At 46.5% G+C, this 15,784-nt stretch overlaps 1 protein-coding gene across 1 annotated transcript in view; it reads right to left on the bottom strand.

Annotated features, from left to right (window-relative positions):
• Positions 1 to 12,567, bottom strand: part of LOC117355339 (leukocyte elastase inhibitor-like) — a 63,896-nt gene extending 51,329 nt beyond the window's left edge. Inside the window, exons 1-2 of the mRNA XM_033933755.1 lie at positions 12,529 to 12,567; positions 4,019 to 4,209 (exon numbers count right to left, since the gene is read on the bottom strand). Coding sequence (XP_033789646.1) covers positions 4,019 to 4,186 — 168 coding nt within the window. The 5' untranslated portion in view covers positions 4,187 to 4,209; positions 12,529 to 12,567. The remainder of the gene's footprint in view (positions 1 to 4,018; positions 4,210 to 12,528) is intronic.
• Positions 12,568 to 15,784: the final 3,217 nt, after the last annotated feature.

The raw sequence follows: 15,784 nt of genomic DNA, 5'->3' as shown, positions 1-15,784 counted from the left end.
ATGCCAACAGAGATGGTTGTTACAGTCAACCTATACAATATGAATTACCCTTGAGAGTCCAGCTCCTGGATTTTCAATACTTCTTTCGCACTCACAATTTGTAAGTGCTGCATGGAGTGAAAAGACAATATTTTCTTTCAAATGTTAAAGGGAAATTTCAAAATATAGCTAGTACCAAGAGCAGCAAGTGCCAAAAAGTCCTGACTTTGTTTGTGTAGCCTTTGACAACTCAGGAAATACAAGTAAAGAGGCATTTTCAATAGGAAGTCTAAGTCTAATTTGGATGTTTTGGAAAAAAAAACCCCAGAACCCATCCAGAAATCCAGTAGAGAAAATGTCCACTTTCAAAACAGCCAGATGTCTATCTTTAATTTTTGAAAATGACCTATGCAGACATTTTGGTCCTTAGTACATCTATCATTTTTGCCCACATAAAAAATGCACAAAAACAAGTTTTGCAGATGTACCTTGTCTGATCGCAGCAGGAGACTCCTCATCAGCTGAGCCGGTTTTGGGGGATACTGCCAGCTCAGCTGATGGGGATTCCCCCTGCTAGGATTAGCTGAACTAGCAGGGAGATTCCACTCTCCTTCCCTCTCTCCATCCTTCCCAGGCACCAATTCACACCAGTACACCTCTAAACTTACCAAATTAAAAAAGAGCCACCACGCCCTACACCCTTTCCCCCAACATGCCCCTGGCATCCATAGACCCCCAACATCCTTGGACATCCCCCCTGACATCCCCACCAAAATCCCCCAACATTCTTGTACCCCTTGACATCATTGGACCACTCCAACATCCCCCCACATCCCCTAACATTCCTGGATTTACCCGACATCCCCTGACACCATTGAACCTTTGAATGACAAATCAGCAGAAGGGATGCCCACTCCCTCCTGCCTATAGGGATGCGTGCTCAGAATAACAAGTCTTCCCCCTCCCACAGCATCTTGAGTGGGAGGGGCCTAAAGCTCTGCTCGGCTCAAAATTGCTCAAGATCTGGGTGTCGTAGACAATATGCTGAAACCTTCCACCTAATGTGCAACGGCTGCCAAAAAGGCAAATAGGATGCTAGGAATTATTAAAAGAGGGATGGTAAACTACAATTACTACTAAATGCCTCTGTACCACTCCATGGTGCGACCTTACCTTGTGTTCAATTTTGGCCACCTTTCTCTAAAAAGATATAGCAGAACTAGAAAAAGTTCAAATAAGAGTGACCAAGATGATAAATGGGATGGAATGCCTCTCTTATGAAGAAAGACTAAAATGATTAGGGCTCTTCAGCTTGGAAAAGAGACGGCTGAGGAGGAGATATGATTGAAGTCTACAAAATCTTGAGTGGTATAGAACAGGTACAAGTGGATCAATTTTATACTCCATCAAAAATTAGAGGATACTCGATGAAATTACAAAGAAATACTTTTAAAACCAATAGGAAGAAATATTTTTTCACTCAGAGAATAGTTAAGCTCTGAAATGCGTTGCCAGAGGATGTGGTAAGAGTGGTTAACATAGCTGGTTTTAAGAAAGGTCTGGACAATTTCCTAGAGGAAAAGTACATAGTCTGTTATTGAGACTGACATGGGGGAAGCTACTGATTGGGCCAGGCGCCTAATGCCCCGCCCATATAAATACATATATCTGTGATCGGTAGCATGGAATGTTGCTACTCTTTGGGTTTTTGACAGGTACTAGTGACCTGGATTGGCCACTATGAAGATGGGCTACTTGGCTAGATGGACCATTGGTCGGACCCAGTAAGGCTATTCTTATGTTCTTATTGGGGAAAGTCAGGTGTGTTATAGGGCAGCACCACTGCACAACCAGTGACATGGCTAGCCATAGAGCTGGTATAATTGTGGGGCCCTATATGCCAAAATTATACACATACATTATAGTATGCAAATCCAGATCCATTCTTTCACTGATGGCATTCAACTGTATCTACCACTGGGTGAACTCTGCGACTCCCAAATCACAAAACCCATGAACTACCTCTCAGAAATCAAAACCGGATACCCATCAATAAACTGCAACTGAATGCGTCCAAAACAGAACTCCTTTGGATCCACAAAGAGCATTGCACCCGCCCCCGCCCCTCTCTACTCTGGGAATCGACTACCATAACTGAAAAGGACTAAGCACAGCTTAAGGATATTACTTGACTCCAACCTATCGCTTTCCAACCACACGTTTCATATAGTCTCTTCCTCATTCTACTACCTATGGCAACTCTGGAAAATATGGAACTACTCGGAATCTGACTTCTCCCAACTTCTCTACGCCTTCATACTCTCCCACATGGGTTACTGCAATGCCCTATTCAATGGTCTCACAGCAAAGAATATACTATGCTTCCAATGTGTATGAAACACAGTGATCAGACTTCTAAAGAATCTTCATGCTCGTGACACTATCTCTCAGACTCTTTCATCAACCCACTGGCTATCCATAACGAAATGCTGCCTCTTTAAGGACTTGATACTAATGTACAAATTCCTGAACAACATGGCACCAGACTACATCAGCTAAGCTTCCTCCATCTTGCTAAACAGATCACTCTGCTCCTAGGAGGAAACACACCTCCAACCATTCCTTGGTCGTACCCTTCAACTACAGAACGCCAGCCAACAATCCTACTCCTATTTATTACCAAGCGACTGGAATCAACTGCCCCTGAAGATCAGATCTCTCAAAGGACTCCTGAAAGCAATAAAAACATGCCTTTTTACCTAATCCCTTGCCTATTGCTTATTGGAATGAAATCTCTCTATATGTTGAGTTTGGATGAGCAAAGTGTATTATAAGTATGGCTTATTTTAAACCGTTTTGACTGTATATTATGTATGTTATTCTGTAACCCGTTCTGAGCACGTTGGGGAGAATGGGATAGAAAACAAAATTAATTAATTAATATTCCATTAGTTATGTGTGCAAGTTTATATCTCACCCATGCTCTTCCCATGAGTATGCACCACCTTGCAAATAAACACCTGCCCACCCCCCACTGCAATGACCGCGGCAGGACAAATGCCTAATCTCTCCTGCCGCGATCGTGATCCCCCCGAACTGATGCGAATCACGGCAGGAGAGATGCCCAATCTCTCCTGTCAATACCCGAACCCTCCCGCGACTACCAGCAGGAGGGAACTCAAGCCCTGAACACCCCCCGAACCTCCCCCGACAATACCGGCAGGAGGGAGCCCAAGCCCTCCTGCCAAAAGGTGAACCCACCCTACCCCCCTCAAATACGGGCAGGAGTGATCCCAGGCCCTCCTGCCCATTGTGAACCCCCCCTATGATCCCCCAATTGCCTCCAAACCCCTGAATGACCCCCTACTACCCGGGCCACCCCTAACCCCTGACACCCCCCAACTTACTTTAACATTTGCCGGCCGGCTGGATCCCAAGCCTGTCCGACTGGCAGGCCCACCATTCTCGGAATGGCGGTCCTAGGGCCTGATTGGCCAGGCGCTAATGCCCCGCCCATATAAATACATATATCTGCAGATACATTTCATGAGTATTCATTATGCATATCCAGAATACCAGATAGCATCGGTGTCTTGAAGACTGAGGGATCCTTTTTCTAAGCTGCAGTAAGCACTAACAGGCCTCACTAACAGGCAAGCGCTCAGGTGTCCCGCAGTAGTTCTGTGATCGATGCGCATCTCCATTGCCACATGCTAACTGATTAGTGCCTGAGCCCTTACTGCTTGAAAAATAGGTGGCAGTAGGGCCTCATGCACTAATGACCATGCGCTAACGGGAAAATTAGGGTGTGGCCTTTAATTTTTTTTAAAAAAGAGAAAAATGGCCATTTTATCCATACAGATAAATGGCTTTAGAGCACAGGAATGACCCATGTAAGGGCATGCTGAGACCACATTTCACTGCAGTTTGGTACCTACCTTAACTCTTTGTTCCAGATTATAAAAAAAAAAAAAAATTAATTTACCAAAAGAAAACTTCAGATATTAATGCTAAAGTATTTAGTTCATATTTACCATACCTTTTCCATCTGGGCTTTAGTATTTCCCTTGGCTCCAACTAACACTGTGGCTAATGTAGCCGAGATGCCAAAATTACAGATTGAAATGTTTCGATCCTTGCTTTCTTTATTCAGCTCTTTGTAAAGGTCAAAAGCGAATGAAATATTTGCTGTGGCGAGGGAGCACATTGTGGAATCGAATTGGTAAAACCCTAAAAAACAAAATCAAAAAATAGTAATAGAGGGTGTGAAAAGAATACATATGGAAGGAACTGATTAGATAACGTACGTTACATTCAGTACAGAGGTTGTGCATTTGTTAGCATGCATCCACATTGCTGGTGTGCCTTAAAAATGTAGGGGCCTCATTACTAATCAGTGTTATGTAACATAGTAATATAGTAGATGACGGCAGATAAAAACCCAAATGATACATCCAGTCTGCCCAATCAGTCCTGCCCAATCCAGTGTGCCCAATAAGTGCTAATATGCAGTTAACATGGGGTACAAGGTCTACTGCAACTAGGGTTTCCAGCCGTCCGGATTTCCCTGGACATCTTTTCAAAACCCGGTATTTAGTCCGGGTTTTTAAAAGCCTCCTCGAATCGCGTCGGGCAGGGAGGAAGTCCGCGCATGCGTGGCCACCACGCGATGATGTCAGGCATCCATGTGCGTGCGCATAACATCACGTGGCATCTTTGTATGCGCAGCTTCCTCCTTGCCTGACAAGAGCAGACAGCAGGGGACGGGGCTCGGGCGGGACTGGGGGCGGGATTAGGACCTTACAGGGTGGGGATGGGCAGAACTGGGCAGGCCTGGGGGGTGAGTCTAGGGGTTCATATTTTCTATAACTGGAACATGTGTTAAAGCATTTTGTGGCAGTTTGCCTCATAGTGCGAGCTATTTTTTTTATAAACCTATTTTTCGGGAGGTGTGTGGCATAGGTGGCGAATGGGCATGGGAGCATTATCCAACTAGTACATTTTGATTAGCATACACTAGCTGCATATTGTGGACTTAAAGCAAAAGCACTTAGGCCCGGATTCTCTAACTGGTGCCGATAGGCACCTAAACTCTGTAAAAAAACGCCATTTAAATGACATTTTTAACTGAGTTTCAAGGCGCCTACTGGTGCCTAAAATATCAGCGCTGGAATCACGCCTCTGTGAGTATGGCTAATACCGGAAGTGGCATTAGACAGCCTAAAGTGCCTAAGGAGTAGCTATTCACATCAAAGGTAGGTGCCAGAAATGTAGGCCTGGAAACCCCTGGCCTACATTTCCGATGCCAGAGGCACGATTCTGTACCTGGTGCCATCATGTGACCAACAACAGCGCTGGTTACAGAATCCAGGCCTTAGGGCCTGATTTTATATATAGCACCCCAAAGAGTCAGCACCGACTAGAATGATGCTTAGCATAATTCTACAAAGTGCTTGCAGTTTTTATGGAATCATGCTTAGTGCCTGTGTTAGGCACACCCATTTAGGCCAGCTAAAACTAGGCCTAAACGCAGTGGTGTAGTGAGGGTGAGCAGAGCCCGTGACGGTGGTGCTCCTTCCCCACCCTCCACCCTGCCCCCTTCCCCTTGTGCGTGCCCCTTCCCTGCACCTTTTTAACTTCGGCATGAGCAGCTACCAACTTACTGCCCGGGTCAGCTTTGGCACGCTCTCTGACGCCACTTCCTAGGAAGTGACATTGGAGAGAGAGCAGAATCCCATGCGGGCAACAAGTTGGTGGCTGTTCAAGGCGAAGTTAAAAAGGTATGGGGGAAGGGAAGGGACACATGTGTTGCAGGGGGAGAAGTGGGAAGGCGGGGCAGAGAGGAGGAGGGATTCCGGCACCCCAAGCAAGATGGTGCCCAGGGCGGACTGCCCCCTCACCCCCCCTTAATGCGCCACTGCCTAAATGCCCCTAAGTTGTGCATGGATTGTGTTTGTTCTCTAACAGTGTGTCTAATTTGGGGGGATGCGTATGATCTGCCTCTGGCCACACCCCCTTTTCAAATTCACGCACTGCAACTGGCGCATACTTGTTATAGAATCACAGTTTCCGAATTGTGCATGTAAATTTTAACTAGTGCCAATTAGTGTCAATTTTGAGGTGCTAATTGCTAATTATTTGTGCCTATTAGGCTAAATAAGGGCTAGATTCACGAACCTGACCGATCAGTGTCTGATTCGGGCAGGTCCGATGGATTCTCCAAACTGCAATACACAGATGGGGGCGATGGGAGGAATGCCCCCATTTGCCAGCAAGAATCGCTGGTTTGCGATCCCAACACATGCGCAGACCATCTTAGATGGTCTGTGCATGCCCGTTTGAGCCGCGACTTTTTTTTTCACTTTACTTTTTTACTTTTTAACCCAGCGAGCCCGTGGTTTTAACCCGCGGGTTAAAACCACGGGCTTGCAGTGTGGAGAAGGGCAGGAGAGATTTGGGGCGCGAGGCAGAAACTGAGGATGAGCAGGGCGGCGATTTGAGGCGAGCAGGCAGGAGAGATATGGGCAGAGCAGTGTGACGATGCGGCGATTCGGGGCAGAGCAGGCAGGAGAGATCTGGGGAAGAGCATCACAAGAATATGCTGTCCCTCCTACAGGACACCTCTCATACATTGACCTTATGGCAATCTTTTCCAATTTCACTATTAGGCTGAGTTTATTTGTACAATATGATGATTGCCCCGGGGTGGTTATATAAACTTCAATTGCTACCTGTGACCCTACGCCACAAGGATGAGGTCTATTTGCATAGAATTATTCAGAAATTCTTGTGGTAAGGTAAAAAATCCAGACTTACTATATTTAAAGTAATGTTGCCCAGAGACAAAGGGGGAGGGGCTTGGTTTATTGAATGTTAGGCTAGCCATATGAGACATATCAATGATTAGTATCGTAATTCTTCTATGCTTTCCTTCACTGAAGTGGAGACACAGTTGCACTCCACATGGCATTTTAGTGCAATATTGCATGCATTTTCAGCTGAACTACTAGTGCATCTCAAAGACTGTATTTTGATGTGCCCCCTGTGCAATACAATGGCGGTGGACTTGCTGCTATCTGAATTTGTCCTCAAATATAACCCCACTTCTTCCTATAAGGAACAACCCAGATTTTTTGCCAGGTATGGACAATAAGAGCTTCTTGGACTGGGAGAATAGGGGTATTTGTTATCTCTGCATTGTTTTGACACCAGAGAGGACTCTCAAATCTTTCCTGGATCTGCAACAAGAATGTCGTCTCAGCAATAAGGACATCTTTGCCTATCATCAGCTGCATCACTAACTGAGCTCACTGTCAGCAGAACATTTGACTGAGGAGAAGCAAGAATGTTTATCATCTTTTTACTCCCTTGGTTCCTTTGGCAAAGTACCCCATGCCATCATGCAGCTATCCGTCAGACAGCAACCCCGATTTCTTATCAGCTGCTGGCGGAAACCTGGTCTGAGGATCTTCAATGTGTCCTCCTTGAGCCTTTTCGCCAATCTTATGCTACCTATTCTTGCGGAATTCCAGATGGCTCGCTTCTATGGGAAATATAATATAAATTTCTATTGCGCTGTACATCTTGCCTCGCCAAGCTTATATGGCCTCCTACAGATCTGATGACTCTTGCTCCAAGTGTCATAAGGCTTGGGCGACGCTGGGACACTTGTTTTGGCACTTTCCTGTGGTTTGGGCTTTTTGGTCAGCCATAATGGCGTTTATTCATTAACACTGGGACTTTGGACTAGTGGAGTGTCCAGTTTTCCTGTTTGGTTCTCCTGGTGGGACACAACCTGTTCGCAAGGGATTCCAAAGACTCCTTCACAAGGCGGTAACAGTGGGGAAGAGAGTGATTTTGCTTACCTGGTTGGCACCAGATGCATCTTTATGGAGCGTATGGCATACCCATATGATAGCGCTACTGAACTTGGAAAGACAAGAGGTTCACTCTCTGACTTATCTAAAGGACAATTGTTTCAGCAGACTTGGGAGCCTTTGTTTCTAGCAAAATGTGGCATGCAATTCCAAAGAGTATTGCATTTTCATTAATTTCTGTCTGCGGTCCTTCAATTGAATTGTATTTGTTGGGAGTGTGCGGAGGGTGGGGGTGGGTGAAGGGGGGTTATGGAGTGGAATTTTTGGATGGTTGGGGTGGAACTGGGAGATAATAGAAAATCTTGAAATGCTGAAATTTGATATTGAAGCTGTAACTATTTGTGTTGCGTTGATTTGCTTTTTGATGCAGTCAGACGTTTTGTGTTTTTACAACTGTGTTATTTGTTCATCATTTCCAATAGACATGATTTAGGTGGTTGTAAGCAAGATTTTATAAACAGCTTCTAAATTTTATTGACATACGGAGGGCACCGTTTCCCCAGGTGCCTACTGATTTAGGCCCCGTTTATAGAATCAGGCTCATAGGGACTGATTCTATTAGTGGTGCTTGAAACAGCAGGCATCTTGAAAAATGGCATTTACTGCATGTCAATCATGTTCAGGCACCACTTAGAGTATCATGGCTATTGGGTATTTAAAGGTCTACTATATTTCTGGCACCTAGGTTCATCATAGAATCATGCCCAGAGGGGCTAAGAGATACCTCAATTTCATGCAGATCTCTCTCATTGATATTTATTGTGGATTTACAGAAAACCTAACTGGTTGAGGTGCCTCCAGGCCTAGGTTTAGGAACCAAAAAAACACTGTGGAGAGATGATGTTCCTAAATTGCACTTTATTAAAATATATATAAAATTAAAATTTCCGGAACTTGGAGGCGAGGAGGATGGCAGTTTGAGTGCAGAGCTCCTCTCCCTGGACAATCTGGACAATGTGACTCAGGCCCCGCCCCCAGGAGGGACCTAAGACTCCCGGGCCCATTCTGATTGGTCCAGGCACCTTAGGCCACACCAGTAGGCGGAGCTTTGGAACGGATGGGCCAATCCGGCCTCATTCCGTCGTTGGCTGCCTGCCGGACAGGCGGGTTTGGCTCCTGTCTGTCCGGCCAACTACACAAAGGTACGGGGAAGGGGGTGTGGGGGTGTCATGGGAGTCGGCCAGGGGGGTCGCGGGTTGGCTGGGGGGGCGGTCGGAGGTTCTTGGGGGGGGGCGGTCATTGGGGGGAGGGGGTTTGCGTCGAGGGCAGGAGGGCCTGGGATCCCTCCTGCCCGTAATGTAGTGCGGGGTGGGGGTAGGGGGTCGCCGTGGCCAGGAGGGTATGGGCTCCCTCCTGGCCCGAACAACTAATTTTATCCACTTCATATACATTTTCATTGTGAAGTAATAGAGTGGCTTGAACAGCTGATGGAATAATTTCTGCATTATTAAAATCACAATCGAATTGTATGGGGCTGTTTTAAGTACATTGGGTCAGATTCCACTTTTTCGCTCAAGATTCATGATTAGAATTTTGCTATAAATATCCAAGTGGCAACTTTGCATGATATTCTTCTAAAGATGAGTGTCTATTTCATTCACTCTCTAATAAATGTGAGGGAAGACAGCAAACTCCTCTCTTAGAGCAGTTTAAAAAAAAATCTTTTGATTATTAATACTGAAACACACAGTGACAGATCGGGCATCGGCAATTTGTAAATCATGAGTGATTTGTTTGAAGTTCTGCTCATTGTTGAGACATGTTTTAATCAGGAACTGGTTATACTACAATTCATAGCACTTGAGTTTTTCTCACGCTTTTTCTTGACTCCTGCAGTGCAATTTTTCTCTATATTCATTGTTCCCTTAAACATTTTAAATCAAACTTTACACTTGAGACAAGAAGATACGTTTCCAATATGCTTAATGAAGTTTTGACATCCCTCTGTGTGTTTCAGGCACCCTGCAACTTTAATGGTCATGCACTATACTTTCACCTGTTTGATTGATAGCATGCATAACTTCATATTTTTCTATGAGGGGATGCAGAAAAATTCTGAGCCCAACCAACTTCCTAAATTCTCAGCATTATTTGGCCTTTGTAGTGGAAAAGAGTGATATCTTATTTCGTTAAGTGTCAATTTGCAGAAACAAAATTCTATGTTTTGGCATTGTTTCAGATCACTGATTGAACCATATCCACGTCATTCTTTTCTTGACTGGGCTGAGAACTTTTCAGCATCCCCGCAGATGACAATCACCTTAGATTAAGAAATAAGCATTTTTTTTTTGTTTGTTTTGTGTGTGCTCAATAAAGTTCTTGAAGCGTTCCAGAAAAAGGTGACAAAAATGGTAGGAGGTTTGCGCCAAAAGACATATGAGGAGAGACTGGAAGCCCTGAGTATGTAGAGCAGTGTCCCGCAAACTTTGTTGAGCCACGGCTCGAGGCATCCAAAAGTGTGTGGACGTCGACACGATGATGTCACGCACATGCATGACAACATCTCATCGACATCAATGTATGCGCATAGGTCCTATAGATGGGCCCTGAGTTGCCAGTTGGGGGGGAAGAGGGGGGTGCTGGCAGGGAAGACGTGCAAAGAGGAGAAGTGCTGATGCCGGCTGATTGCCTAAAGGATTTGCATCTCACCGTGACAGGCACATCCTGTAGGCCAGGGGTGCCCACACTTTTTTGACTCGCGAGCTACTTTTAAAATGACCAAGTCAAAATGATCTACCAACAATAAAATTTTAAAAAAACACAACGCACACTGTACGCATAGAATTGTTAATTATCATTCCTATTCCGGGGTTTTTTCAAAGAGGTCAAAGCAGATGACTCTATGCACTGTCACCTCAGTAACAACCATACAAAAATAGACAAATACCCACCCCCTCCCTTTTTACTAAACCACAATAGCAGTTTTTAGCTCAGGGAGCTGCGCTGAATGCCCAGCGCTGCTCTCGACGCTCATAGGCTCCCTGCGCTAAAAACCACTATTGCGGTTTAGTAAAAGGAGACCATATTGTAAAATATAGACAGCAGATATAAATTCTCAAAACGGACACATTTTGATCACTAAATTTAAAATAAAATCATTTTTCCTACCTTGTCTAGTGATTTCATGAGTCTCTGGTTGCACTTTCTTCTTCTGACTGTGCATCCAATCTTTCTTTCAGCCTGTATGCTTCCTCTCCTCCACACCTCATTCCCTCCCCCAACTTTTTCTTCCTCTCTCCCTGACCTTTCTTTCTTTCTCTCTTCATGCCCTCTTTCTTTTTTTCTGTTTCTCTTCTTTCCATCTGTTTCCCTGCCTGCCCCCTTTCTTTCTTTCTCCCTGCCCTTCCCCAAGCCACTGCCGCTGCCATCGGGGAACAGGACCCAAACGCCATCAATGATAACAGGCCCCAAAGCCGCCGCCGCCGCCGCCCCATGCTCTCTCTGCTTCGGGCCGATCAATCTTCCTCTCCCCGACATCAATTCTGCCTTCGGAGAGGAAGTTCCGCCCAGCCAGGCAGCGATTGGCTGTCCTGAACTTCCTCTCCGATGGCAGAGTTGACGTCGGGGAGAGGAAGATTGATCGGCCCGATAGATCGCCAAGGCAAAGGGAGTCCTGGATGATCAACTCACTTTGCCTTGGCGAGCTACCGGTTGATCGCAATCGACCTATTGGGCACCCCTGCTGTAGGCAGTCAGCCCGGCACACCTGAAATCTCAGGAGATATACTAGTGTGCCATGGCACATAGTTTGCAATACACTGCCCTAGAGGAAAGGAGGGACAGGGGACATAAGGTTCAGACGTTCAAATGCTTGAAAGGTATTAATGTAGAACAAAATCTTTTCCAGTGAAAGGAAAATGGTAAAAACCAGAGGGCATAATCTAAGGTTTGCTTTACGGAGAGGGTGGTTGATGCCTGGAATGCGCTCCCGAGGGAGGTGATGGAGAGGAAAATGGTGACAGAGTTCAAAAAAGCATGGGATGAACACTGAGGATCTCTAATCAGAAAATAATGGTATATATTGAAGAACTAAGGCCAGTACTGGGCAGACTTGCACAGTCGGTGTCTGCTATATGGCCATTCAGTTGAGGATAGGCTGGAATGGTTTAGATGGGCTGGAGTGAGTTTTGACAGAAATTCCAGAAGATGGAACCTATGCACAGTACCGAGCAGAGCTCTGGGTTTCTGGCCCAGAAATATCTAAAACAAAAGAACAATTTAAATTAAATCATTTACTATGTTACTATGGGCTCCTTTTACTAAGCTGTGCTAGCGGTTTTAGCGCACGCTTAGCACACGCTAAATTGCAACGCGCGCTAGACGCTAACGCCACCATTGAGCTGGCATTAGTTTTTGGCGTGTAGTGCGGGGTTAGCGTGCGCTAATTTGCAGCACAAGGAGCCCTATGTTACTAAATCCCACCCATTTAGGGGGTTTCCCCCATTTCATCTTTTTCCAAGTATGGTTCTTTACATTTTTAAATCTTTCTCATCTCTTATGCTTATTTGTTTTTGAAATGCCACCTTTCCTCCACAGATATCAAAGTGGGTTATAATATAATGACTAGTGGTATTCTAAGCATTTTCCTTATCTGTCCTGGCAAACTCGCAATCTAAGAACAATTTGTATTTTGAAGGCAGAATATTAAATTTGTGAATGACTCTTACAGTACCTTGCCTTCACTCAGCAATGCAGCAGGTTGTCTCTTCAGTCACTCTCTAACTGCTTTTTCCTCTTCACCGAGATTTAAAGCTTGACTTGGTCCACTCCCATTGGAACTTTTCCAAGGTAACCTGATAGTAAATTTATTTTCCCCTTCTCAAAGACTTTTTGAAAATCCACCCAGAATAAATTAAGGTCCAGAGTTACTAAGGTATGTTAATGAAGTACCATATTATTTGCCAAATACAGTAATATGCGTTAATTATCAATAACATATTATTTGCCCTTGATACTATATCAGGGCCAGTGCAAATGTATTAGGCCTCCTAGATAAAGCTTCAGTCTTGCAATCTTCCCTCCGTCTTTAATAAATTAAAGTCCACAATATATATTATGGGGTTCATAATCAAAACACAAAAACGTCTAAAAACCCGCCTAAGTCAGAGTTTGGACATTTTACTCGGCAAAACGTTCAAGCAACCATAATCAAAGGTTGGCCAGCTGCACGTCCTATGCCGCAAAATGTCTAACGTAAGTCGTACAAAATGGGGGTGTTCCGGGGCGTTCCGAGGGCGGATTTAGACCCCAAACGTACAAATACGATAACCAAAGCTAAATCAGTTTGCTCTGTGCGTTTAAAATAGCATTTTGACTTAGACCTGCTTTCAGAACGTCTAAGCTGTTCCTGAGTGTGTGGCGTTCTGTGTACAGGTAAGGGAAGGGTGTGTAATTTCGTGTGTGTGTACCCCCTCACTCTGACCATCTCTATCTCAACCTCCCCACTTATGTTCTCACTGCTGTGTGTCTCTCCACGTTTCATTCACCTCTGCATACACCCCTCTTCATCCCACCTACCTCCTATCACCATCACCAGCTCTCTCTCTTACATCTATGACAGCTTACTCATGCACTGTGGTCTCTATCGTGTGGCATGAGTGAGTATTCTGTTTCACCACCTGCCTCAATCCCTGGGGGGGAGGGGGGGTGTCGGGTGACTGCTTGGCTGGGGCCTGTTTAGACTGTAATGAGCTCTGCTTTCTTTGCCAGGTGCTTTCTTTGTGGGCCATGGAAGGGATCAATGTGGTCGTTGCTGTTGAACTTCTTCTGCAGGAGGAGCTGGAGAATGACAGGCCCCATCATCGAGTCCACCGTAGGAGGCTGTTTAGGCCTCACTCCAGCTTCCTTGAGCTCACTGACCAGCAGTGTGTGGAGCGATACTAATTTGACAAGGCCACCATCCAGGATCTCTGCCTCCAATTGCAGCCCCTGCTACAGGCCCGCACTCGCCGTAATTATCCAATGCCAGTGCATTCAAAATTAACAACAGCCCTCGCTTTCCTGGCAACTGGGAGCTTCCAGTCTGTATTGGCATCCAGCACTAAGCTCACTCAACCTGCCATTTCCAACTGCCTCACCCAATTTCTTAATGCCTTCCTAACCCACACCCATGACTACATCTCCCTCCCCACCACTCCCCAGGCCCTTCAGGATAGTATGAGGCAGTTCTACAATGTGGCTCAATTCCCCTCCGTCATCGGAGTGGTAGACTGCACTCATATTGCCCTCAGACCCTCTCGGGCAGATGAGGCCAGTTACCAGAATAGGAAAGCGTTCCACTCCATGAACATGCAGGTGGTGTGCAATGCCCAGAGAGAGATCCTGGATGTGTATACCAGATACCCTGGCTCCACACACGATGCCTACATAGTGCAGCATTGTGGCCTTCACAGGAGAGCAACCCAGGGGCACTTCAATGGCGCTTGGCTTCTTGGTAAGCACCTCAGGGACACAGCTACCCTGTTCCCCCACCCATCCCAACACTCTCTTCCCGCACCTGCAAATCACTGCCACTCATCATTGTTCTCTCTCTCTCTCTCTCTCTCTGTTTCTCTATGTCTCATAGGTGACAGGGGGTATTCTCAGCGAGTCTGGCTGATGACTCCGATTGTCCACTTCAGCTGAGAAGGAATACAACCAGCGTCACAGAGCCACCAGGAGCATCATCGAAAGAACATTTGGGCAGTTAAAAATCCGCTTTAGATGCCTGGATCGCTCGGGGGGCCAGCTGCTGTACAGGCCTGAGAAGGTGGCTCAGATCTTCGTGGCATGCTGCATGTTGCATAACCTTGCAGTACGCAAACACCAGCCACTGACGGATCCCCCACAGCAACAACTGCAGCAGCCACCTGATGGTGATGATGACGAGCCTCCCCCATCCCCACAGCACAGAGCCGAGCAGAGTGCCAGCCAGGAAGGGGTCAACGCCAGGCACCGTCTAATACAGATTCACTTCCTGTGACATGGATGCTGTACCCTAGCCAACTGACACTATATCAGTCCAGTGCCATTTAACTGGACTGCACAACCAACCCAGGCTAATGCCAGCTGCAGTGCAGATAAACTGCAGCTTGTAAACAGCACGAACAATAGTCAGCTGCAGTGTACATAAGCTGCAGCTTGTAAACAGCACAGACAATAGTCAGCTTCAGTGCAGATAAGTTGCAGCTTGTAAACAGCATGGACAATAGGTTCTTTTAAAGAAATACCTTTATTTTCCCACATTTTGTGCATAACACCACCCTTACATATACACATTCTCAACAACCCCACCCCCACCCACATACATGACCAATACCAGCCCCTTACTTACCTCCCCGTCCCCTTCCCTTGCCCACGTGGTCTCCCACGGCCCCTGACAGCCCTCCCAGCTCCACCTCTAGGTACAGATGAAGCTTCTGGACCAACTGGGCCCACATCAGTGTCTGAGCTGCAACTATCACTGCTGAAGTCAGTGTTCTGCTGTCCAAAAGCTGGCCATGTAACCTGAGTGGAGGAAGGCAGGTGTGGAACAGGCCCTAACAGCTGGGGTTGCTTTCTTTTCTCTGTGGCTTTGCATCCTGTCACCAGGGCCGCCATCAGGGCAGTACTACCAGTCCTGCATTCAGGGGCCCGGAGCTGACAGTGGGCCCGGGCTCCCCAGGGTTGCAAGCATAGTCTCCTCTCCTGATCTTTACCTGCCCTGCCGCAGCACACAGCCCTCCCTTCCTCCGACGTCAGCGCTGACATTGGGAAGACTTCCGGTCGGCTGCTTGCGGTAGGGCAGGTAGGGAAAAGGCAGTCGTGTTCTGAAGGGGGGGGGGGCATACGCCCCGGGTGCAGCCATGGGGTTGGGTGCACAGCCGGTCAGGTCCCCTTAGCCTTGTGGCGCTTCCCCCAACCGACCGACAACAGGCCTGGCCGACAAACCTCCCTGCCCTATAGCAGCG

The sequence above is a fragment of the Geotrypetes seraphini genome, chromosome 2 (assembly GCF_902459505.1).
Source record: "Geotrypetes seraphini chromosome 2, aGeoSer1.1, whole genome shotgun sequence".
NCBI classification, from domain to species: Eukaryota; Metazoa; Chordata; class Amphibia; order Gymnophiona; family Dermophiidae; genus Geotrypetes; species Geotrypetes seraphini.
This window is presented reverse-complemented; position numbering and strand designations above follow the sequence as displayed.